General features: G+C 45.2%; 1 protein-coding gene across 1 annotated transcript in view; it reads left to right on the top strand.

Moving 5' to 3' along the window:
* The first annotated feature begins 418 nt into the window (after window positions 1-418).
* LOC147888703 (putative aldehyde oxidase 2) overlaps window positions 419-26,583 on the top strand; it is a 40,788-nt gene continuing 14,623 nt past the window's right edge. The window contains exons 1-6 of the mRNA XM_087392465.1: window positions 419-611; window positions 692-2,515; window positions 2,755-3,014; window positions 3,285-3,494; window positions 3,640-3,858; window positions 3,965-4,933. Of these exons, the coding sequence (XP_087248591.1) occupies window positions 449-611; window positions 692-2,515; window positions 2,755-3,014; window positions 3,285-3,494; window positions 3,640-3,858; window positions 3,965-4,933 (3,645 nt within the window). The 5' untranslated portion in view covers window positions 419-448. The remainder of the gene's footprint in view (window positions 612-691; window positions 2,516-2,754; window positions 3,015-3,284; window positions 3,495-3,639; window positions 3,859-3,964; window positions 4,934-26,583) is intronic.

The following is a 26,583-nucleotide window of genomic DNA, read 5'->3' as shown; positions in this document are numbered from 1 at the left end:
TACTAGTCTCCTAAAATAGCATAGACTATGAGAAAAAAAGAGGGACCTTCCTTCTTAAATTAGGATGGTTCAAGATCTAATATGTTTTGCCTTAAATTGTGATGCATGTGATCAATAATTTTATTAAATTGTGTTATCACGTATGCATTTTCAATGGGAGGTTTCACTTTCATTGCCTCATGCTCCTACTTTCTGTGTAAGCATCTCCATAGCCATAGCCATAAGGAAAAAAATAGCCGAGCTTAGCAACAATCACCATGGCCAACATTACATGAGTATCCCCTATCCTCTTAAAGAGCATGCATTAAATGAATGGAAGCGTCCATGTTGGGCCAAGTTTTGTATAAAGGTTCTCTCTTCCAGGCTCCACTACTGGGCTGGGCTGGCCTGTGCTCAATCTTAGTCAACCACGAGCAGCAATCGCCATAGCCAACCTCAAGCTCTGGCTATGGCGCTCCAACCTCCTCCTTCTTCTTCGTCATCCCGCCCCCTCCTCTTCTCCGTCAATGGCTCCCCCTTCCTCCTCCCCTCCCCCGATCCCTCCCTCACCTTGCTCTCTTTCCTCCGCCTCCACACTCGCTTCTCCGGCACCAAACTCTCCTGCTCTGAAGGTAATTCCCCCCTCCCTCTCCTTTCCATCCAGCTCCAAATCTTTCTTTTGAGACATTCCTCTTTCCTTTACCCCTCACAGGTGGCTGCGCCGCTTGCCTCGTCCTCCTCTCCACCTACGACGTTTCCTCTCGCCGGGTTGAAGAGTTCACCGTCAATTCTTGCCTCACCTTGCTTTGCTCCCTCGATGGCTGCGCCGTCACCACCATCGAAGGGCTCGGCAGCACGCAGAAGGGATTCCATGCAGTGCAGGAGAGAATCGCCGGCTTCCATGGCTCTCAGTGCGGTTTCTGCACTCCTGGAATGTGCATGTCCATGTACGGCTGCTTGCGCCGTGCTCAATCGAAGAAATCCGATGGCCAACCTCACAAGGACCTGCGCACGCTGCCGAACCTTTCCGTGGCAGACGCACAGAAGGCAATTGTTGGAAACTTGTGCAGATGCACGGGCTACAGACCTATACTCGACGCTTGTAAGAGCTTCGCTGCAGACGTCGACGTAGAAGACCTGGGCATAAACACGTTCTGGACATCTGCTAAAGAGGCCGATGTTAATCTTCTGCCTGCGTACTCTCCGGGGAGAGATCCTGTCTTCCCGCAATTTCTGATCGACGAGCTGAATTCGAGAGCACAATCGGCTTCCTGCGACCGTGGACTGGCTGCTCTGAATATCAAGTATCTAGACGCAGCTCCAAACGGCGGCGAAGAGAGGCTCTGGATTGAGACTCCTACTTTAGAAGCCGTTTTCGAAGCTTTGCGACTGCATCAGGGGCTCGATCAGGGCAGAACTGGAGTGAAACTGGTCGTGGGAAACACGAGCTCCGGCTACTACAAGGATCAGAAGCCGAAGGTGTACATCGACATTAGCCATGTTCCCGAGTTGCTAACACTTGCAGAGACGAGCGATTCGATAGAGGTTGGATCTGCTGTGAGTATCACGAAGCTGATCGATGCACTGGAGGACAAGTCGCGGACTGCACAATCTGCCAATGCTTCGGTGTTTCGAGGGATCGCTTCCCACCTGGAAAGAGTGGCCAATCCTCATGTGCGCAATCGCGCCAGCATCGGCGGTAACTTGATCATGGCTCAACAGTTGTCGTTCGACTCGGATCTGGCGACTCTGTTCTTAGCTATAGGTGTGACTCTCAAGCTGAGAAGTGCCAATGGAAAGGTCTCCGTTTTGCGCATGGATGACTTCTTACAGAAGGGTTCGCTAGAGCCTGGTGTAATATTGGAGTCGATTTCTATACCTTTATCGCGTGATGAACGTGAAGAATTGGCAGAAGTTCTTGGTGACAGAAATCCTCACGATAATTCCTGCACGACGCGCTGTTTCAAGAGCTACAGGGCCGCCCCACGTCATCTGGGAAATTCTTTGGCACTTCTCAACGCTGCTTTCCTTGCAGACGTCTCGGCCTCATCCGAAACAAATCCATCCGGTGAAAAGCATACGATCATCGACGTAAAACTGGCGTTTGGTGCATTTGGACAGAAGCACGCGATTCGAGCACTTACAGTAGAAAGTTTCCTTATCGGCAAAACGATGAGTTCGGAGGTTCTCCTTGAAGCCATCGAGATGTTAAAGACTGAGATAGCAGCTCCTTTGAAAGGAACAAGGAAAGCCAGTTTCAGGTCTAGTATCGCCGTTGGCTTCTTATTTGATTTTTTCCGACCAATGTTGCCGGAAAAGCTGAGGCACCCTTTGGCCAATGGTTCACTCAATGTTTCCAACGGAGATGAAGTAAGGCTTTCCAACGGAAAGCAGAACGCCTCCATAGAGTCCAACCATTCAAAAACATGCACTGATGGGATTCACATATCTGGGAAACAAACTGTACCACCTTGTGAGGAGAACTATTCAGTTGGCAAACCGATACAAAAGTTCGAAGCTAAAATTCAAGCAGCAGGTAGATAGCGCCCTATGTTTTCTTTATTCTAGACTCTCCTCGGGCTTTGATGGCTTGTCTGTTCCTTCAAACAAATAAGCGATTCGATTCCTTTTACTCCAACGTAGCCACCCTGGTATTTGGATCGCTTATCAGCATCTTTGACGCGGGACTTGTGAAGCAGATTATCCGGACACTATAATTTGTTTGCGCATTTGTTCAACGATAGGTCGTGGGATTGACGGTTCTTGTGGTTACAGGAGAGGCAGTCTACGTGGATGACATCCCTTCTCCAGATCATTGTCTCTTTGCAGCATTTGTTTCAAGTGAAAAAGCTTATGCCAAGATCAAAATTGTTGATCCAAAACTCGCACTTGCATCTCCTGGTGTAGTAGCATATATATCTGCTGATGACATTCCCAAATCTGGGGCAAACGTTGGAGCTACACGTTTTGGTGCGCCAGAAAACCTTTTCGCAACAGATCTGGCAGAGTACGTCGGCCATCCCCTAGGTGTTGTGGTATACATTCAATCCATCTTCTGGGTTTTCAATACGTATGGTAGAATTTCACAGCGTCTAATGGAAGTATGAATATGCATTTTGAGCTTCTCTGCCCTGTATAAAACTAGAACGAAAACAAATTCTGAAAGGAGTTGAAAGCACAGGCAAAAATACAAAGTCGGAGGAAAACATTTTCTGTGCTGTGAATTTTAAGAAGAAAGAACAATCTTGTTCGACCTAAGTTCTCTATATCCAAAGTATAGAATTTCTGTGCATTTGGTTATCCAGATTGCAGATTCTCCACAACATGCAAAAGATGCTGCAGAAAGAGTGAAAGTGGAGTATGATTTGGATAGCTTGGGATCACCTGTGCTGTCTATTGAAGATGCAGTGGAAAATAATGCATTCTTTCCAGCTCCACCTTACTTTGACCCAAAACAAGTAGGAGACATTGATAAGGGATTTTCTGAAGCAGACCACAGAATCGAAGAGGCTGAGGTAATTGTTTTGTAATAAGTAACATTATGAATTTGCATTTCCTCAGAAGAAAGTGTCCACATTGATCTCTTTTGGAAATGCTCACCGCTCAGGAGGAAAGCGTTCATTGGTTGGGGCACATGCAACTAACACTTGATTTTTATAGGTGAGGACAGGGTCACAATATTTTTTCTACATGGAAACCCAAACAGCTCTAGCCATTCCAGATGAAGATGACTGCATGCAGCTCTATAGCTCTTGTCAAAGCCCTGATTTTTTACAAGGATGTATCTCTGCTTGTCTTGGTCTTCCAGCTCATAACATCAGGGTAATAACAAGAAGAGTAGGGGGTGGTTTTGGAGGGAAAGGATTCAGGAACATTACGGTAATGATGTATTTTCATCTTTGTTAAATAAGCCATTCAATCTTAGTATTAATTTTCAAGACACACTCCAACAGTCTTCCCTCTTATTTGACTTTTGGAGTCTCAGGTGGCAGCAGCATGCGCGGTCGCAGCATATAAGCTCAGATGTCCTGTGCGAATGTATATGGACCGTAACGCTGACATGAGCATGATGGGTGGACGACATCCAACTAAGACAATTTATTCGGTTGGCTTCACATCTAGTGGCAAGGTGACTGGTCTTCAAGCAAAGGTTTTTATTGATGCCGGCTGGTCAGAAGACTTCAGTCCACTTATTCCCTTTTTGGTTCATGGGGGGCTAAAAAAATACAACTGGGGATCCCTGAATGTTGAGTACAAAGTATGCAAAACAAATCTATCTAGTAAATCATCCATGCGAGCACCAGGTCATGTTCAGGGATCATTCATTGCTGATACTGTGCTTGAGCACATTGCGGCCGCCTTGGGTTTAGATGTGCACACAGTGATTGAAAGGAACATGCACACGCTTGACAGTCTCAAAGTTTTCCACAGTGATTCTAATATTGATAGTTCTGAAGGATACACTCTACCTTCAATTTGGAGTACACTGTCAAAGCGTATGGAGGCAACAGAAAAAGCTGTTCGTAATTTCAATCTAACCAATAAGTGGTTAAAAAGGGGATTATCAATGATACCATGTATATACAATGTAGAGCAAATGTCCAGACCTGCAAGAGTTAGTATCTTTGCGGATGGTTCTGTGGTGGTTGAGGTTGGAGGAATCGAGATAGGGCAAGGCTTATGGACCAAAGTGAAGCAGGCTGCTATATATGGACTTTGTCAGCTGTTTCCAGCAGATAGAGCATTCTCAGAATCTTTGAAGGTACGCATTGTGCAGGCAGATAGCATTAGCCTGCCGCATGGTGGAATAACAGGAGGCAGCACTGCCTCTGAAGGAAGTTGCGAAGCTGTGAGTCGCGCATGTCAAATACTTGTCAGCAGGCTTATGCCACTGAAGTCAAAGAAAGAACAGGAGTCCTTGGGTGGGATTGCTTGGAACGCGCTGATAAAGGCGGTATGTTTGAAAGCTCTTGATAAACCTAGTAAACTTCTACACTATCAACCATCTTGTGTCATATTTCCGCAATACATGTTCTTGAAAGAAAACAGAGTGGTGGCCCAGATTGTGATGCCCTCCACGCACATACCAATCTGAATTACTGAGATGAAAAATGCCAACGCTGCCTACAATGAAAGTACCAAAACTGAAACGCAGCAACTAACTGCAAAATGAAACAATGAACCCAATACATAGCAAACCCTATTGAGGAAGTGAGGATGTGTGAGGGTGAAGCCACCCGGAGGCTTCTCCCCGAGGCTAGGGCCTCAGCCACTTCTCCCCGAGGCTAGGGCTTCAGCCCCCTCATATGTGAGTTTTTTCATTCAGAATGCACTAACAGGCATGCATAGATGCTGTGTGACACTTTGCAAAGCAATGAGCTAGATCATTGATTTAGTACCATGTGGCACCCATCCCCTCCATGTTGCGGGTACACCATATCATGTGGCCCCTTAAAACTCTAACCACCAGTCGATGACATCTCTAACCACCAGTCAATGACATAATATGGGTCACAAGGTCTAATGAGCAGTCTTTTGACCTTTAAATAATCCTAACCCAAAACCAGCCCAGTAGTGATTTAATGAATTATATCCAAGTCTGTCACAAGGTTTTCCAATACTCTCCCTTGATGAACAATGGATTCGGTTTTACACCGGTCATGTCCTTTGGTCATTTGGACATCCTGCCCTATCAATATGAGTTAATCATGATAGTTTTAAATCATTGCTTCTTTTATGTTCTATTAGAAAAGTCGGTCTTCCCTTGACATACCGAAGAATCTTGGCTGCCTTCCAATGGCATTTCTTTGGATCAGCTGTATATTGGGACACTGCAATAGCTAAAAAAGCTATGTCCAGTATGTTGGTGGTCGAATATATTAGGCTACCTAGGAGTTTCCTATATAAAGTTCTATCCACTCTAGGACTATCTGATTCTTCGATAACTTCTCACCAAGATTCATCAGTGTATGTATTGGCTTGTAAGCCTCCATGCTGAATCTTTTGAGGATTTCATTTGCATACTTTGTTTCGGATATGAATGTTTTATCCTTGACTCTTGAGACTTCTATTCCAAAAAATAATGCATATAGCTAAGGTGTTTCATGTTCAAAAGCTTTATTCAGGTCCTCTTTGGTAAGTTTCATCAGGTGCTTGTTATTGGTATTGATGACTATGTCATCAATGTATAACACCACAAGGATTATATTGCCTTTGCCATCAGCCTTTGTGTAGAGATTATAATAAAAGAATTTTATTGAATCCCTTTTCTTGAAAATGTTCATTTACAGTACGAAGGAGGAGGTGCTTATCTCAATCCATAAAAGAGATGACATGTATAACACCGCAAGGATTATATTGCCTTTGCCATCAGCCTATGTGTAGAGATTATAATAAAAAGAATATTATTGAATCCCTTTTCTTGAAAATGTTCATCTACAGTACGAAGGAGGAGGTCCTTATCTCAATCCATAAAAGATTTTGTAATTTGCCAACATCCTTCTCCTTATCTTTAACCTCAAAGCAATGTGGCTTATCCATATAGACCTCCTCTTCCAGACTGGTCGAAAAAGGGCTATGATTCGAGAAGCTTTTGCCTTGTCAGTTGTCCCTCAAGTGATAACGAGTTTTCGCTATGTCTGTTCGAGGACAACAAGCCAAGTCCAGATTTTTGACATGGTATCTCCATGGTATCAGAATATATCATGGTTTCTGGCATGATATCATAGCCTAGTTGCAAACATGGTCTCATAGACATGTTGCTGAAATCTTCTAAGTCTACATCAACACTAAATGAAGGAGTTCATCTCGAGTTGAGGAAGTTTGATGTTGAGTTAAGTCACAAAGCTCGTCAACTCACTAAAGGTTTACCTCAAGGTGGCTAGATCTTGAGGAGACCGACAAGCTGAACAAATCCAACTATCAACTATAGAAAATGAAGGTCCAAAGTCATCTTGTTGTAAGAGGCCTCTCGTAAATCACTATTGAAAAAAGTGGAGACTCGGGGAAATCAAGAACTATAACATGCTATGGTTAATGATCGTGTAATTGCAGCAAGACCTTCTTTAAACCTTTAGTGAGGTGTCTTTCACTTATGCACCACAGAGAAAGAGAGAGGGAGAGTAGGAGATAAGGGTAAGCGAAAGAGAGCTGACAATTGATTGAGCCCCTCACCCACTCAGGGCCCCCTCCCAATGTAAGGGAGAATTGGCTTTTAACTTGGAAAACTGGAAATACAAAAGACACTCTTCTAGAGCGCACGGAATGCAACTCTGAAGAGAACGCTGTGAACATGAAAAGACCTGAGAGGTAGCTCCAATCAATAGCAAGACCTCAATGCTGCTCCCACTGATGATGGACACGTCTGCGAGGCTAGTGCTGTCCACGTGCATGCAGAGTTACTGCGTGAGTGAGACAGATGAACTGAGATGAAAGTGACTGAGAGAGCTAAGAGCAGTGTGGGAGAGAATGTGCTGAACTGAAACTGAAATACACTGCGTGTATGGTTGTCCTTGGAGCGATTTGGCACGCACAGAGGGCAGGAGCAGGGCTGAGTAGGTGCAGGACTAAATGCCTACAAAGTGCCCAAGGAGCCCTTTATGTAGGGTTGGGTCAGGCTCGTTAGTCGGTTGAACAGCTAGCCAACCGACCTGATCTGGTCGGTTCGACCAGTCAGCCTTTGATTATTTAGCTTTTGATCAATCAGCCTTTGACCGGTCAGCTTTTGTTGATCAGTCAGCCTTTGACCGGTCTGCTAGAGAAATGACCTTTCTCACAGAGGGTATCCCGCAGCGGAAGACTGATAGTTAGCCCAGGAATTACACGTGGAAGTGTTCACTATGGAATCAATGCTTCATCAAGTGTGTCTACTTCACAACATTCATGTGTATGTGCAGACTAGCAAATAGGCTGTGCTCATAGACAATATAGAAGCAACACTTTAGATTTCTGTCCGTCCACAAACTGGACAAGATACAATACCAAAAGGTTCTTCTAATAAATGCCTAGCACCTCTAGATCTCTGAGCCCGTGTGCTCCACTGAGTGTATGTAGACTCTCTGTCCAAAGGATCTCTCCACCTTGCTGTCTGGAAGCTCAGCCCAGGTGGGTTGCCACTCAAACTCACTCTGCAGCTCCTTCGGGGTCACCTTCACCTCCTGTGGATAGGCCCAAAGCTCGCCTTCTTGCAGCTCCTGTCTGCTCTCAGAGGGCTGCTCCAGATGATGTCAAATGAGGCCACAAGGGCCACCTAAATAGGCCCCAAGGCCTGTCCAGAAATAACGGACCCAGCAGGGGGCTGAACTGACCCCCTTGCTGGTGGACTTGGTCTGCCACAAAACCGTCCCAAAGGGGCACACAAAACCAGGCCCCCCAGGGCCATTTGCTGGGCTGACCTGCCACATGGAATTGCGCCAATGGCCAGTTTCAGCCCTCTTTCATGCCCTATTGCAGGCCTATCTCGTGCACAATGCATCCCCTAGGCACCTTCGTACCCGCAGCATATCTGCTCCATCTACCAGCTCTTGATGCGCTTCTTGTCAGGCCATGTGGAACTCCGTATAGAATGCTCCAAGCACCTGTACCCAGTCCATACATCTCTTGATGTTAGCGCAATCTGCATCAGCCTTGGTGCCAGGTATACCTCTCTTGTGCTCCCCACATGACAGCCTTGCTGCTGTCCATGTGGCAGCCCCTTGCTTACCATTTTCTTTATCTGATCCCTGCCCCCATGGCAGCCATGATGCTGCCCATGTGGCCATCACTTAGACCCTAGGTTCACCCCCCCCAATGTTCTCCTCATTTGAGAGCTTACAAACGGGGAGGTGACCTATCCATTTCCAACACCCCTCTCACCGATCCATCTTGGCCCAACACCAACACATCCATGATGATACTCCAGTAGCTCCCGTGTCGTAGCCCTCGGGAAAAGTCCAATGTTAAAATAGTCCTTCTCTGGCTTTTCAACCAGTGGCTCTTGCTCCACCAGGTCCCATTTTGCTTTCGCACACCTGTTTGGCACACAGTTCCGTCTTTGGCAGCACCTGATGGCACCACCACCTTCAATCAGGAACCCGCCTTTGAACTTGAACTCTGCAGGTGCCAACCTCCTCCACTTGTCCCCCTCATGATGTGTGAACAGCGTGAAGTCCTCCAGACACCAAGCTCTCAGGGTCTGTTTCAACCCGTCCTCCATCTGGCTAGGTCTGCAACCAAACACCATACCCGAAACATCATATCCCAGGCACAAATCCAATTACCTGGACCGTCAAGCTCCAACTGTGGTTTTTTGTGTTGTCCCCCTTTAAGTCACAGTCACCATCTGAGTTTGAGTCTTTAGGTCCTGTTGAAGAATCCCCCTTTGCGAGAGCATGACATGTACGTGATGCGGAGGCCTTGGCAATTATAATTGGCATCACGATGGATGTGGTACTTCTTACATTCATACATCGGACACTTTCTTTGCCGCGTGGACCACACTGAGGACATGTAAGAGCTAAACAAAAATGCAAGGATTCTTAACCTCAAAGATAGAGCTCTATGGTGTGAGCATGGATGAGGCAGGTTTAGTACGAAACCACATCACCAAGATGAAGGTGGTGAGGGATCAGTTGGCAGCAGTTGGTCAAAGGATGGATTCAACCAGGATGGCTAGCCTATTTCTTGGCATGCTTCCAAAGAGCTATAATAGTCTCGTTACCACAATAACTGCAGGCCAGAGGATGGCACCAATAACGTTTTGAGGAGCTAGTTTCATTGCTTCTGCAGCAGCAGGAGGCTCAAGAGAAGAAGTATGTGAAGGTGCATGGTGGAGAGGGAGAGAGAGAGAGTAGGCTACGGAGAGAGATAATAATACTCAAAGAGAGACATAATGAAATGAAAATGAAATAGCAAGAGCAATGAACAAAATGAGAGTACTCATAGGTAGACCAAAGAGCTTGTAGGCTTGATACTTGATTGATTTGACACTAGACAAGTATAGCTCTTATATAGAGCACACACACACGTATGAACACCAATGCATATGGGATAACTCCCAATGTGACACGTGGCATCCATAGGACACACTAGACTAGAACTCACACTAGAACACACCAAACTGACTCATCTTGACTCCATTTCCTAACACCCCCCCATGGAGGTACGGTGTAGAACTAGACATGGATCCCATGCTAACTCAGATGCAAGTGAGCATGGCTTAGAGGCTAGTGAGCATGGTATAGACTCAGAGGCTTAACTAACATGGCTTAGATGTTCATCATGCATGGATGCATGGCCAACTCAGACGTCTAGGAGACTAATGTACCAACATCTCCCTACCGATAGAATGTGAGAGTTCCCGTCTGCAGCTGCCCGCCACCACCCCGTTGCAATCAGCCAGCCCGTCTGGCCGTGCCCCCCCGGCCCTTCAGGTCGCCCCTTGCCCTTCAGGTCGCCCCTCTTCATGCCGCCATCCAGGCTGCCTTCAGGTCGCCAGCCAGGCCGCCAGCCCGTCGCCGCCATTCAGGCTGTTGCTGCTGTCCGCCCCCTTTCCTTTTGCGCTTCAGGCTGGGCTGCATCAGGGCCCTCTCCGGGGCTGTTGCTGCTCGTGGTTCCAGGGCATTGGCGGAGTTTCTGCTTCAGCATTGAACGGACTGTTTTCAGGCTTGGGTTTGATCCTCATTTTGCTATCCCACGCAGGCTGAAGTTTGGGGCATTCAACCAAGTTCTTGGGGTTTGACTAGTGGTTGGTTGCGAGTTCTTGGTGGGTATTTTCTGCAGAGGTAGCTCCTCCCCTCAGGACAGCGCAAGCTGAGACAATGGAGGGCACTAATGCCACTCCCGTCGCCGAACCTGAGGAGATCGAAGTCACAGTTTCTTTTCCTCCCGACATGTGCAGATGATTGAGGCAGAAGAGGAGGGTTTTCGTTGGACGCATATCATTGGCTTTCTACCCGGTAGAGGCCAATAGTTACGTGATTGGGTGTACACCAACATGGCCTCATTGGGTGTCTCAGTTACGGTTTTCCGATTGCTTGGCAGAGGGTACTTTTCTTTTGGCCTTCAGTTTGCAGAGCAGGCCCAAAGAGTACTTATGAGCTCTCCGATTCAGTTTCAGAGCAGAGTCATCCATTTGTGGCCTTGGCGGAAGCACTTCAGTACTACTTCCTCGAGACCGCGACAGGTCTCTTTTTGGATGCTTTTCCCTGGACTTCCTGATGAGGTCAGCTCTTGTCGCAGAGTTGTGGAGCATATGGCTAGTGTGGCAGGTACAATCATCCCATTAGGTGCTAGACTTTCCTATGCTCAGTCACTTGCTGGTACAGGTGTTACGAGAGTCAGACTCACTTCAGAGTTCCCCCCTCCTCGACCTTTGCCTACTTTGATTTCGTACTCCACGGGAGATGGGATCCAGATTCAGCAGAGGGTTTTGTACGAGGGTCTTCCTGATCAGTGTCTTTTCAGTCAGAAGAGAGGTCACTTTATTATGGATTGCCCTAGTCGTCGGCCTCGTTCAGGGACTCCGGATCCATCTCATCCTACGGGTGACCCAGAGCCTACAGTTCAGCCTTTAGGGGTCCCTGAGCCTGCTTCGACTCATTCTGCAGAGCGAGAAGAGACTCCTCTGGGAGAGTCTCCAGTGGACTCAGAGGACTTGGAGGTGCCCCAAGTGGTACAGCTTTCACGGAGAGCTCGGAGGAGACGGAGACAGAGGGAGAGCTAGCAGCACGAGCAGCCCTAGGTACGAGCTCAGAGATGGCAGAGAGTTGAGACACATGTGCAGGAGACCCTGGAAAGGGGAGATGTAGAGGACCATATGCAGGCAGGTCATGACACTGTGTAGGAGACGGTAGCCCAGGGAGTTGAGACACTTGTGTAGGAGATCCCGGAAAGGGGAGATGGAGGACCATCCGCAGGCAGGTCACGACACTGTGCAGGAGACTGTAGCTCAAGATTTGATGACACTCCGCGAGGGATTCGCTAGTTGTATATTCTCGCTACCTGGCTATTAGCCCTAATACTAGAGATCCCCTAGGCAGTGAGCTGGGTTTCTCTGGAATAGGCCGGTCTTTGTTTAAGCCTTTTATCGTTTTTTCCATGCTCAGCACCTTTGGGGCTGCTGTTTTGTATGAAGTCTTTCAAGCGTTAATAGAAGGTTCCTTTCTTTGCCAAAAAAAAGAAAGAAAGAAAAAAAAGCCTTGTAGGCTTGATACTTGATTAGACAAGTACAGCTCTTATATAGAGCACACACAGACATTTAAACACCAATGCATATGGGATAACTCCCAATGTGACACGTGGCATCCATAAGACACACTAGACTAGAACTCACACTAGAACACACCGAACTGACTCATCTTGACTCCATTCCCTAACACCCCCTCATGGAGGAAAGGTGAGTGACTACTGGAATGGAACCAAGAACAAAACATGGCAATGACGGTCATCAAACTGTGCAATGACGGTGTAGAACTAGACATGGATACCATGCTAACTCAGAGGCAAGTGAGCATGGCATAGATTTAGAGGCTTAGCTAACATGGCTTAGAGGTTCATCATGCAGGGATGCATGGCCAACTTAGAGGTCTAGGAGACTAATGTACGTTGCAACATCTTGGAACTCACATGCCGGGCCTAATAAATAGACCTATCAAAGTCAATGCCTAGCTCCCACAATACATCCCCCTCTTGGCTCGAGGGACTAATTAGGGACATGGAGCCAACTCTATAAATATAAAAGCAATATATAATTTTAGGATGACTATCCAAGGCAGAGAACCTTATTGACTCAACACACGTAATTTATTCCATTCATTTTTGGAAACAACCCAGGGCAGAGTACCCAAAATAGAACATGCTAAGAAAATATATGGATCATCATCTCCATCGTCCTCCTCTGGAGGGAAAGAGAGATGTTGGATTTCAGCAGTAAGAGCATGAACTTGTGTTGGAGGGTCATCATCTTCATTGTCACTTTGTGGCGGCTGCAACCCAACTGGCATGGTCCTTAGTTTGCTGTTTGGCAAGCTTCTAGTAGCATCTATCCTTCGTATGACCAAGCGTGTTACAAAAGGTGCACTTGAGAGGCTTGAATGGCTATGACTTTCCATGTGCTGGTGCAGGCTTGGGTTTCCATCTGCTAGTGGAGGCAAGAGCCTCTGTATTATCTAAAGAAGAGATCGGAGAATCTTTGTTCCAACAATCTTTTTCAAGAAGAGGAGTCACCATATCATCAAACGTAGTTGTGGCAATTCTAAGTATTTCAAGAGTATGCTCAAGGCGAGTGACTCCTTCTATACTCTTCATGAGGACAACCATTTTGTCCTCGTCGTCTGGGGGACACTTCAGGCAGGAAAGTTGTTGCACAAGAGATTGCATTTTTGCTAAATGTGCACTCAAGGTATGACTATTGTCTGTTTTCAAATTATAAAATTGGAACTTTAAGAAAACCTTGGAGTTTGTGATTTTGTTACCAAAAAGATTCTCGAGATGCGCCCATATCGCCTTGGCTGTTGATTTCAAGTCGATGTGATGAATCAAAGTATCATCGAGGCAAACTCTGATGATAGCAATAATGTTTGAGTGTTGTTGCTTCCATGTCTTGAGTTGTTGAGGATCTCTTGTGGGAGCGTCATGCTCAATAGCATTCCATACATTTTCTTTCATGAGGAGCAACCGAACCTTAGTTTGCCAAGTAGGGAATCCTTCCCCCTTGAACTTCTCCACGAGCAATGAGTTTGAAGAGAGAGATCTCATTGTTTACCTTGGCAAAATGCAACTTCAGTGTTCAGCACTTTAGGAGCGGGAAAAAGATGAAATTGAGGACTAGAACTGAGGATAGAGATTTCATCATGTGGGAGATGGAGCAACAATTTGTGGGCAAAATGAGAATAGCTCAAATCATGTGAAGGAGAAGAGGCAATGAGCAGCAATGGCACGCATAGTGACGCGAATGGTCGATGTAGCAACAACTCTCTTCAAGTAGGTCGTTTCTTCAAAAACGGATTCCAAATGAGGTCGTTTTTAGGGCGACCAGTAGTAGAAACATCTCCACAATAGTACGCAACTATTTCCTTCACAAAAATGCCCCCAAAACGGCAAAAACGAGCGTTTTTAGCAAAAAATGGATTGTCTTTTTCCTCTATGAAGACGCCCACAAATGCCCACAAGGGTGATCGAGTCGCTCCTTTTCATGTGGGCAACAAACCAGGCTCCATAGCTTCCGAAGATGAGGCCAAGGTAGGACAACAGAACAAGATGGGGAGAAAGGAGTGGAAGGGAGCTCAATCATGGAGGATACGATGGCTTCCATTTGTGGGCTTTCCTCATTTTCTAGATTGAGCATGGAGAAGGGAAAGGTAGGAAAGGAGGCTCTGATACCACATGAAGGTGCATGGTGGAGAGGGAGAGAGAGAGAGGGTAGGCGAGGGAGAGAGAATAATACTCAAAGAGAGACATAATGAAATGGAAATGAAATAGCAAGAGCAATGAACAAAATGAAAGTACTCACTTGTAGACCAAAGGGCTTGTAGCCTTGATACTTGATTGATTTGACACTAAACAAGTACTGCTGTTATATAGAGCGCAGCCACACATATGAACACCAATGCATATGGGTTAACTCCCAATGTGACATGTGGCAACCATAGGACACCTTAGACTAGAACTCACACTAGAATACACCAAACTGACTCATCTTGACTCCATTTCATAACACCTCCCAATGGAGGAAAGGTGAATGACTATTGGAATGGAACCAAGAACAGAGCATGGCAATGACGGTCATCAAACTGTGCAATGACGGTCTAGAACTGGACATGGATCCCATGCTAGCTCAGAGGCAAGTGAGCATGGCTCAGAGGCTAGTGAGCATGGTATAGACTCAGAGGCTTAACTAACATGGCTCAGACGTTCATCATGCATGGATGCATGGCTAACTTGGAGGTCTAGGAGACTAATGCTCCAACTTCTTGGAACTTACATGCCGGGCTTGATAAATAGACCTATCAAAGCCAATACCTGGCTCCCATAATACATCCCCGTCTTGACTCTAGGGACTAATTCGGGACATGGTGCCAAACACCTTATTGACTCAACACACATCATTTATTCCATTCATTTTTTGAAACAACCCAAGGCAGAGTACCCAAAATAGACCATGCTTAGAAAATATATGGATCATCATCTCCATCGTTCTCCTCTAGAGGGAAAGAGAGATGTGGGTTTTCAGCAGTAAGAGCATGACCTTGTATTGGAGGCTCGTCATCTTCATCGTCACTTGTGGCAGTTGCAACCCAACTGGCATGGTCCTTAGATTGCTGTTTGGCAAGCTTCTGGTAGCATCTGTCTTTTGTATGACCAAGCTTGTTACAAAAGGTGCACTTGAGAGGCTTGAATGGCTTTGACTTTCCATGTGCTGGTGTAGGCCTGGTTTTCCATCTGATAGTGGAGGCAAGAGCCTTTGTAGTATTTGAAGAAGAGATCGGAGAATCTTTATTCGACGATCTTATTCGAGTAGAAGAGCCACCATATCATCAAAGGTAGTCGTGGCAAGCCTAAGTATTTCAAGAGTATGCTCAAAGTGAGCGACTCCTTCTGTACTCTTCATGAGGACAACCATTTTGTCCTCGTCGTCTAGGGGATACTTTAGATTGGAAAGTTGTTGCACAAGAGATTTAATTTTTTCTAAATGTGCACTCAAGGTATCACTATCCTTCATTTTCGAATTATAAAATTGAAACTTCAAGAAAACCTTGGAGTTTGTGATTTTGTTACCAAAAAGATTCTCGAGATGCGCCCATATCGCCTTTGCCGTTGATTTCAAGTCGATGTAATGAATCAATGTATCATCGAGGCAAAGTCTGACGATAGCAATAGCTTTTGTGTTGTGTTGCTTCCATGTCTTGAGTTGTGTAGAATCCGTTGTGGGAGCGTCATCCTCAATAGCATTCCATACATTTTCTTTCATGAGGAGCAATTGAACCTTAGTTTGCCAAGTAGAGAATCCTTCCTCCTTGAACTTCTCCAAGAGCAATGAGTTTGAAGAGAGAGAACGCATTGTGTACCTCGAAAAATGGCAACTTTATTCTTCAGCACTTTAGGAGCGGGAAAAGAGACGAAACTGAGAGCTGGAACTGAAAGCAGAAGAGGCGGAGGATAGAGATGTCATCATGCGAGAGATGGAGCAGGAATTTGTGGGCAAAATGAGAATAGCTCAGTTCATGTGAAGGAGAAGAGGCAATGAGCAGCAATGGCACGCATAATGACGCCAATGGTCGATGTAGCAATAGCTTTCTTCAAGTAGGTAGTTTCTTCAAAAATGGGTTCCAAATGAGATCATTTTTAGGGTGAGCAGTAGTTTAAACATCTCCACAACAGTAAGTAACTATTTCCTTTACAAAAATGCCCCCAAAATGGCAAAAACGAGTGGTTTTGAGAGAAAAACAGGTTGTCTTTTTCTTCTACGAAGACGCCCAGAAATACCCACAAGAATGGTGACCGAGTTGCTCCTTTTCACATAGGTAGCTCAATCATGGAGGAGAGGATGGCTTCCATTTGTGGGCTTCCCTCATTCTCTATATTGAGCATGGATAAGGGAAGGTAGGAAAGGAGGCTCTGATACCACATGAAGGTGCATGGTGGAGAGGGAGAGAGAGAGGGTGGGCTAGGGAGAGAGAGAATAATACTCAAAGAGAGACATAATTCAATGGAAATAAAATAAAGAGAGGTTGTAGACTTGAAACTTGATTGATTTGACACTAGACAAGTACAGCTCTTATATAGAACACACACACACATACGAACACCAATGTATATGGGATAACTCCCAATGTGACACGTGGCATCATAGGACACACTAGACTTGCAATGAACAAAATGAAAGTACTCACATGTAGACCAGAGAGGTTGTAGGCTTGATACTCACTTGATTTGACACTAGACAAGTATAGCTCTTATATAGAACACACACACATATGAACACCAATGCATATGGGATAACTCCCAATGTGACACTTGGCATCCATAGGACACACTAGACTAGAATTCATCCTAGAACACACCAAACTCACTCATCTTGACTCCATTTCCTAACAGTATGAAGGTGCCCTTACAACTCAGGACAGGAGCAAAGACAAGGGAAAGGGTAAGGCTAGCAGTTGCAAGCCCAAGAAGGACCAATGATGGAGGGGACTCTTCAGATGAGGAAAACAAGAAAAAAAGAAAAAAGAAGAAGAATTGTTTCAAATGTGATACGCCGGGACATTTTGCGAAGGATTGCAGAAAGAAGAAGGCTGATCAGAAGAACAAGAAGGGGTCCAACTCACATTCAGAGGATATGGCTAATGTCGTAATCAATGGAGAGTTTTTCGTGGTGACGTCTCTAGATGTTGCTGAGGTAAGGTATGTAGACCCCAATGTCACAATCAGGATGTCTGACATTGAGGTGTGGTTAGATGAGGGACAAGGATTGGTAAGGCATGTGCTTGACATTGGTTGCTTGTCCTCCTTGCTTCTTTGAACCACACCCCAATGGTAACGGCCAAGCTCCCCCTTTGATCCGTCCTTGTTGCCCTAAATGCTAGCCCAGGATGAAGACTTCTTCTAAGGTCTTTGTCTGCAACAATCAGCCTCCTTCTATGCTCCTCCAAGTATCATGGATGAAGGTTTGTATGCTGCTCAATCTGCTGCTGAAGTGGTGCTTCCAATGGATAAATGGAAAACCTCAAACACATAGGAGATAGACGCACCGATTACTCAGTCATCTACAGAAAAGGTTGATTAAAAAGAGAAAGAATTGCCTAAAGCACCCCAAGCAGAACCACAACAACTTAGACGGTCTACTAGGGAAAGCAGACCACCAGCCAGATTGACATATGCTCAGAAAGGCAAAGCAATTCAGGTTGAAACTACTAACTATGCTCTTATGACTACCATCATGGCTACAGAAGTGCCGATGCTCCAAATGCTTCTAGCAGCTCACAGCCTCCTTTGCAGCCAATTGATAATCATGGCATTGATTAGGCAGTTGATGAGGAGCAACCTGTCATTAGACAACAGAAAAGAGTTCCAAGGTGGATCTTGGATACTCAATGGGATAGCCCTTGGCTGCCCGCAACAGAGGTGCACAAAAACAAATGCAGGGCAATTTTCTTCATGTTGCTTTGATTGCTATTGCTTGTAACGAGGAACCTCTTTGTCATAAGGATGCATTTGATAGCAGAGAATGGATGGATGACATCAAAGCTGAACTTGATTCCATTCATACAAAGGACACATGGGAGTTGTGTGACTTGCTAGTAGGCAAGCATGCCATAGGCACTAAGTGGGTGTACAAATTGAATCGTAATGCTGATGGCATTGTTGACTGCTACAAAGCCCACCTTGTTGCGAAAGGCTATGCTCAACAACATGGCATTGACTGTGAGGAGACATATACTCCCATGTCACATATTATGACCATTCGGTGTGTCATTGCTCTTGCATGCATAGGCATTGGGAGGTATACTAGCTGGATAATAAGACTGCTTTCCTTCATGTGGATTACTGGAAGAGGTGTAAGTCACTCAGCCTTCAGGATTTGAAATTGCAGGTTCTGAAATTAAGGTATGCGGGCTGAAAAAGGCCCTTTATGGTTTGCAGCAGGCACTGTAGGCATTGTATGCCAAGATGCATACTTTTTTGTATATTTCTTGGGTTCCAAAACAGTCTTTAAGGGCCACTCTTTATGTCCGGAAGAGACACGCAGAAAATTTCAGATTTCAAGGCAGATTTGCAGAAATCATTTGCAATGTCAGATGTGGGCAGGTTGCACTACCATTTGGGCATCCAGTTTGCTAATGTTGAGGGGGGCATAGTGATGAGTCAGTCCAAATATATCAGATAGCTCTTGCTGCGTTCCTTCAGAGAACTCTCTAGGTGAACGATGTCTATTAGCATAAAATCTGTCCCGATCTTGGGCACTTCTAATAGACTCCTAAGCAAAATGCAACATTTCCTGCATGTCTTGCAAGAAGGTCTTTGCAGCATCATTTTGGATTCCCTTTAACCCAACCATAACTGGTGACTTAGGTTGAAACCCGTACATAAGCATAAAAGGATTGTAACCAGTACTCGAATGCTTTGCACTGTTATAAGAAAATTCTATCATAGATAGATAATCTTTCCATGAAGATTGTCTCTTAGAAACATATGCCCGAAGCATATCTTCAACCAATTGGTTGACCTTCTCTATACTGCCATCGGATTGTGCATGATCTGAGGAACTCATACTTAGAGTAGTTTCTAACTTCTCAAAAACAAGTGTCCAAAAGTTACTTGTAAACTTCGAGTCCCCGTCACTGACTATGTCAGAGGGCAAAACATACAGCTTAAACAAGTGGTCCACAAACTCGTGAGCCAACTGAACAGCTGAAATAGTTGTTCTAGTAGGTAAGAACCTAGCCATTTTTGTCAAACGGTCGACTATGACCCAAATGGAGTCATGACCCTTGCGCGTTCGAGGCAAACCAGTAATAAAATCCATGGAAATACTTTCCCATTTATTACTTGGAATCTGCAGTGGCTGTAATAAACCCGCGCTTCGAAGGCGTTCTGCCTTAGTAACCTGACAAACCCGGCAACCTACTACATAGTTTTCAATAAATGCACGCATCTTAGGCCAATAAAAGGTATGCTTTACAAGAGACAACGTCCGATGTATACCCGGATGTCCAGCACTAGGAGCATCATGACACTCCCAGGGAATCTTGGATCTAAGTTCCAGAACATCTGGCACACAAATCTTTCCATTCTGGAACAGCAAGCCGTTCCTAATCATCCACCGACCTCCCGTCGCCTGTACCGTAGGTGGCACAACCCCTGAGTCCTAGTCAACCATGGAGCTCCCATCCTGGACTCTCTTCCAATAAGAACTGAAATGACTATCAGTTGCGTAAAGCCCTCTCAAGGATTGAAATAGGTCTGAGGATATTTCCGTAAATGACATAGCATTTACAAACTTGACTCGACTTAAGGCATTCGCCACACTATTCAACGAACCCTTTCGATAACGTATTTTAAAATCAAAATCTTGCATTAATTCTACCCATCTAGCTTTCTGTCCCCTCAATTCAGACCCATCACACACATACTTAATTGACTGATGATCAGTCAATACGAGAAACTTCAAACCATACAAGTAGTGTCTCCAAACCTTAAGGGCATACACTACAGCATAGAGTTCCTTTTCTAGGGTGGGCCAACGATATTGGGTGTCATCTAGCTTCTTACTCTCGAAAGCTACAGGTCTGCCCTCTTGGAATAGAGCTGTCCCAATCGCAAAATCACTCGCATCGGCTTCTAAAACATAAGGCCGGGTAGGATCGGGTAATGCAAGAACGGGTGCTTCCTTGATAGAAAACTTCAAGGTTTCAAAAGCCTTATTCAATGCATCATTCCAAGAGATCGGCTGGGTAGACCTGCGTCCACGACCTTTCAATATGTTTGTCAGGGGTGCTGTGATATGTGAATAATCACGCACAGACTTCCGTAGAAATACCGTAAATCCTAGGAAAGAACGAAGTTGTTTCACAGTCTGAGGGATAGGCCATTCTAAAACCTTCTGGATACGATCCAGATCAATGCTAATACCTTCAGAAGAAATCTTGTGTCCTAAGTAAATGATCTCCTTCATAAAGAAGTCACATTTACTCATCTTGGCATAGAGCTTATGTTGTCTTAGAATAACTAAGACAATCCGGAGGTGTCCTATGTGATCCTCAAGCGTTCGGCTATATACCAAGATGTCATCTAAAAACACTACAACGAATTTGCCCAGAAAATCTCGGAACAAATCGTTCATCATTTGCTGGAAGGTGGCAGGAGCATTGGTCAAATCAAAAGGTAATATAAGAAACTCGTAGTGGCCATACCTAGTTCGGAATGCGGTTCTATCTATGTGTTTAGCATAGATACGGATATGGTGATAACCCGTACGCAAATCAATCTTAGTGAAATACTTCGCTCCGGCCAAACGGTTTATCAGATCATCGGAACGAGGTAGAGGGTATCGATTCTTAATTGTCACTTTATTCAATCATTTATAATCTACACACATTCTCCATGTAGAATCTTTCTTCTTCCTTAAGGGGACAGGTGCTCCCCAAGGTGATTTACTTGGGCGAATATAGCCCATATTCAAATAATCTTGTAGCTGTGAAGCTAACTCATCCTCCTCAAGCTGGCTCATCCTATAAGGTGGAACACTAATAGGTTGAGCCCCAAGTACTAAGTCTATGCGATGATCTACTGCCCGTTCTGGAGGTAAATCTTCCGGCAGTTGAGCAGGAAATACATCCTTGAAATCATCTAACAACGTTCTCAATTCACGGTGTTCAAACACACTTAAATCATTCTTGTTATTAACAGAGACAATAAATGAAGAAAGCGGAATCAAAACACACTGATAGACATCATAATGAGAAGTGTTTAATATATTCCGAAGCTGCATCGCAGATACAATAGGTCCCTGAGAAGAGGGAATATTATCACACTGAATACAAAATTGGATGTCCTTATCTAAAAAAGAAAGAGTATGGTCCTTTCATCCAATCTGAATATCATGGGTTTTAAACCACTCTATTCCGATTAACAAGTCCACATGCTCCAAGTGCATAACATAGCGCGTAAGAGCCGCTGTGTATTCTTGAATCCGGATAGAAAGCGCTTCAATCTTGCGATCCCAAAACTGCTTCCCAGCTGGAAGCTGCACCTCATAGGTGTGATCGCTAGGTATCATGGACAGCCCCATCTTCTGCACAAGTTTGTAATGAACAAAGTTGTGAGAGCTGCCCGGGTCAAAGAGAATGTGAACTCTTTGGTCCCTAACTTCTCCATAAACTCGGAAAAGATCATGGGAACCAAATAACGAAGTATTAAAAGTGCAATTACAAGAAAGTGGGCAGGTAATGACATTTACAGAAATACCTGTCATCGCGGCTTGATTAGCTCCCTTGGCTTTGGTACCCGGACCCGCTTGGAGCTTCGGTCCCAGCGCTTGCTTTTGGTTCTTGCGCTTAGGACAATCATTCTTAGTGTGGCCTCGCTCCTCGCAGAAGAAGCAACGTCCTTCCTTCTTTAGCTTCAAGGTACGAAGGAAATGGGCACGACCATTCTTCGCATGAGTCAAGTGTTTCTTGGAGGCGTTGTCTATAGACTTCGTCTCCCCGGTACCAGTGGTAGACTGGAAGAACTTTCGTTTGTTCTTCCCACTCGTGTCAGAAACTGTGGTTCCCTTTGCACTAGCCATGGTATCATCATAAATACGCGCGTAATTCATGGCCTCTTGCAACGTGGTACACTTGTTGTTCTTAACTGCAACTTGTACGAGTCAGGCAAACCATCCACAAAGAAACCTAACAAGGTCACTGGATCCATCTTTGTAGCTCTGATACCAACTGACACGTCCCAGCACTCCTGAAACCTCTGATCTGTAAGCAAACACAAGAACACACTCAACGTGAGAAAACTGAGCAGGCTGCTCACCACCCAACCATGACATCTATGGGATGTGATCCCGAATCAGGAGATGTCCCCTCCGAGCCACAAGCTGAGCTATTGGCACGAACTCCCAACCAGATCCAAACCAGCCTGGTGTCCCATACCACCAGGTGGCGCTGTGTAGCTTGGGATTTTCTACTGGGCCTTGGGCTACGCTAAGATGCAGGTGCGCGTTCGTGACTCAATCGAGGATCAGACCTAGCACCTGGGAACGAAACTTGCTCCCATCGGCTCCACTGAGAATTGAACCCTTGGGCCCCTTTTATAGACTCGGGCCCCAAGCGCCAAAAATAGTGAAGACCAAATCCTAGCGCCTGGGAACAAACTTTGCTCCCATCGGCTCCCTGAGAACTGAACCCCGGGGCCCCTTTTATAGACTCGAGCCCCAAGCGCCAAAAATAGCGAAGACCTCTAACTGGTTCGTACCCTTGCCACTCAACCCGAGAATCAAGCCTGCCTAGCTCTAAGCCTCCCCAGGCTACCTGAGCTAGTCTTGTGTACCCAGTACACGTCAGAGACCAATCCGTGCACATGACAACTAGGGAAATCTGCTGCTCTACTAAAATGTCTAGACCCACCTTGACAACAGTATGACGTGGTTTGTCCCTGGGGGATCCAATGGAAATCTAGGTCTGTCCTCCAATCTTGGATCATCTTAGTCCTTGTGGGAAAGCCCACTGATTTGTTCCAGGTGATTTTGGCACTCTCGTGAGAGCCGAATCCTTTCTAGATTCTTGGATGAACCTCCAAAAACAGGGCCCTGTCATTTGTGAATTCTGAATCCAACAAGTACTTGTTAAAAAAACAGAGGTGGAGGTTGCTTGCTACTACAGCAAACAATCAAGCAGTGGAATATTATGAAAAAGTATGCCCACAAATCACACTAAGCTATTTCAAATCTTTCCTTAATGTGCACAATTGGACAGAGAGAGATGCAGACTTACATCTTTGAACAGTACAACAACAGAGTTGAATAGTAGATCATGTATTATAGAATGTTTCAAACAAATAGACAAAACCTGACACAAACGAATGCGTTTAGTGTGCCACCATCTACCAGATAGGGTTCTGCCTAGATGTGGACCCCTGACCACTCAAAACTGTCATCTACCTTCTGGCTGCACCCTCCAATCTCTGTCAGCTTATATATATAGGACATCCTGGTGTCTTGATGCCACTCCCAATCCCCCTGCTTATTGCCCACATTCGTTGGTGTATAATTATAATTCAAATCAAACAGGAGCAACTTTTAGGATGAATTTGTATCACTATAAGAAAACTAGCAATGGCAACCATATTCCATGTTCTTTGCTTTGATAAAAACGAGATGAATGTCTGGCGTTTAGGCGAGGAAAATAATATGGAGTTTGAAAGACCAAACTTGTGAGGTATGTCCATCTTTATCCTATGGGATATCTGTTAAACCCCTTTCTTAGTTAATTCCTCTACACAAGTGCAGTCACGGGCGATGGCAACTCTTTAATCCACCCAGCCATACTCTCAGGATAGGATTCGTCTCATTACGTCCATTTTATTTTCGTTATTTTTCCTCATCCTTATCCTTGAGACCCACATCTCCCTAGATAGTTCCTGGCCACATGTTCACATTCTAGGCCCTTACTTAGATGCATCCTTTTTCACCCCTCTCTTGGGGTTCCCTTTTAAAACAATTGCCCCTTGGCAATTTGCACATTTAGATGCACCTAGGCCCTAGCCCTATTAGAACTATCTAGTCAATGCCATTACGCCCTCACCTAGGACCTTGGCAGTTACTTCTCTTGACCATTTAATTATGCGCATTAATTATTACAAAAGTTGGTCATCTTAGAGAAAATGCCCACCGATCTATCTGAGGTCATGCTATCTCGGCTAGAGCATAACATTCCTTCCCTCTTCAAGCATCAGCGTCCTCGATGATGAAATCTGGGAATGCTCTCCGCAACTGGTACACGGATTCCCAGGTAGCTTCCGATAGAGGCTGACCATGCCATGCAACCAACACCGTGGGTATCTTCCGATTTCGTATTTGCATTGTTCCTCGGTCCAGGATTCTTGTTGGTTTGCGCCTTGCAATATCCTCTATCTCCTGAAACAAAACCACACCTTCGATTAGTGAGTCACCTGTATGCAAAAATTTCTTTAAGCGCGAAACATGAAAAACCGGGTGCACCTTACACCCCTGTGGCAATTCTAATTTATAGGCTACACTGCCTATTCTTTTCAGAATTAACCACGGCCCACAGTATCGAGGTGATAACTTAGCACACTCTCCTGAAGTCAACGACTTCGAGTGCGAAGGAATTCTGAGAAAAACTTTTTCTCCTTCTTCAAATACTCTTATAGACCGATTATCATCCGCATACACCTTGGCTCTATCCATAGCCTGGCGGATATTAGCTCTCGCAAGTGCTAGCATCTCCCGCATCTGAACTACAAAGTTCGCGGCACTAGGTACTTTCTGAGGTACTCCAACTATAGTCGGATTGGCTGGTCTATAACCATAGTTCAGCTCAAACGGACTGAACCCAGTAGATGAATGCTTCCTATCATTGTAGGCAAACTCCAACAATGGCAACCACTTGTCCCATGTATGCTGCCTCAATGACACATATGCCCTCAGCATATCCTCTAAAGTCTGGTTGACTCTCTCCGTCTGACCATCCGTCTCAGGATGATCCCCACTACTCATTCCCAACTCAGTCCTTAGTGTCTCAAATACCGCTGTCCAAAAGTGACCGGTAAATCTGACATCTCTGTCTGACACTATGGATCTAGGCAATCCATGCAGACGAAATATATGTCTAATGAACAAATCCGCTACTTGTGGGGCACTAACAGACTCTCTAGTCGGAATGAAGTGAGCCATCTTGGTTAGACGATCAACCACCACAAGGATAGAATTATACCCTCCTTGTGTTGCAGGTAGTCCTACAATAAAATCCATGGAAATGCTCTCCCACTTACTTAGTGGTACTTCCAAGGGTTGTAAAAGTCCGGGTGGCTTCACCCGCTCGGCCTTACTTACCTGACACGAGAAACATCGTGTCACATATTCATGAATATGCTTCTTCATCTTTGGCCAAAAGAAATCTCGCTTCACGAGATCATATGTCTTCTCGACTCCTGGATGTCCCGCACACGGGCTATCATGGCATTGTCGAATGACTCTCTGCCTGAGATCATTCTGACTAGGTACTACAACCTTGCCATTTCTAACTAGCATACCATCCCTTATGGCATATCTTGCATAAGTTTGGCCTTTTCTGGATGCCAGGTCATCCATTTCATTTTCCCCGGGTTTTAACACATGAGCCTTAGGCCATAAGCTCTGGACAAACTCGTCCACCTTTTGAGTTTCTCTGATCTCGGTCATTAGAGCACTCTCTAATACCGTGAAACTCAGGTTGTGCATAATGCGAGACAACGCATCAGCTACCTTATTGTCTTTTCCTCTTCGGTACCGAATCGTTAAATTAAACTCCTGCATGAGCTCTGCCCACCTAGCTTGGCGGCCCCTCAAGTCAGGCTGTTTACAGAAATGTTTCAGAGTATCATGATCCACATCCACATAAAACTCTGAACCATACAGATAATGCCTCCATGTTTTCAAAGCATGGATAACAGCATACAACTCCAATTCATGAGTTGGCCAATTCCTTTGAGAGGGAGAAAGCTTCTTGCTTTCAAAGGCTACTGGCCTTCCCTCTTGAAGGAGGACTGCTCCTACCGCAATGCCACTTGCATCGGTTTCTAGGAACAACGGTTTCTGGGGATCAACTATTTTTAACACCGGTCCTCTGACCACAGCTTGTTTTATGGTGTTAAAACTTTCTTGTTGATTCTGTCCCCAAATAAAAGGTACTTTATCTGAGGTCAGATCAGTCAATGGCGATACTATTTCGGAATATCCTTTGATATGCCTTCTATAAAACTGGACAAACCCCAAGAATGATCGCAACGCAGTCAGACTCTGAGGGATTGGCCAAGTTAGTATCGCAGCCACTTTCTTCGGATCCATTTCTACCCCCTGTGGAGTAGATACTCAAGCCTAACCATACACAGTATAGTTTTCTTTTTATTCACATAAAG

The sequence above is a fragment of the Dipteris shenzhenensis genome, chromosome 21, assembly GCF_047967505.1.
Source record: "Dipteris shenzhenensis isolate YYH24624 ecotype China chromosome 21, Dip_SZ_1.0, whole genome shotgun sequence".
Lineage (NCBI taxonomy): Eukaryota > Viridiplantae > Streptophyta > Polypodiopsida > Gleicheniales > Dipteridaceae > Dipteris > Dipteris shenzhenensis.
This window is presented reverse-complemented; position numbering and strand designations above follow the sequence as displayed.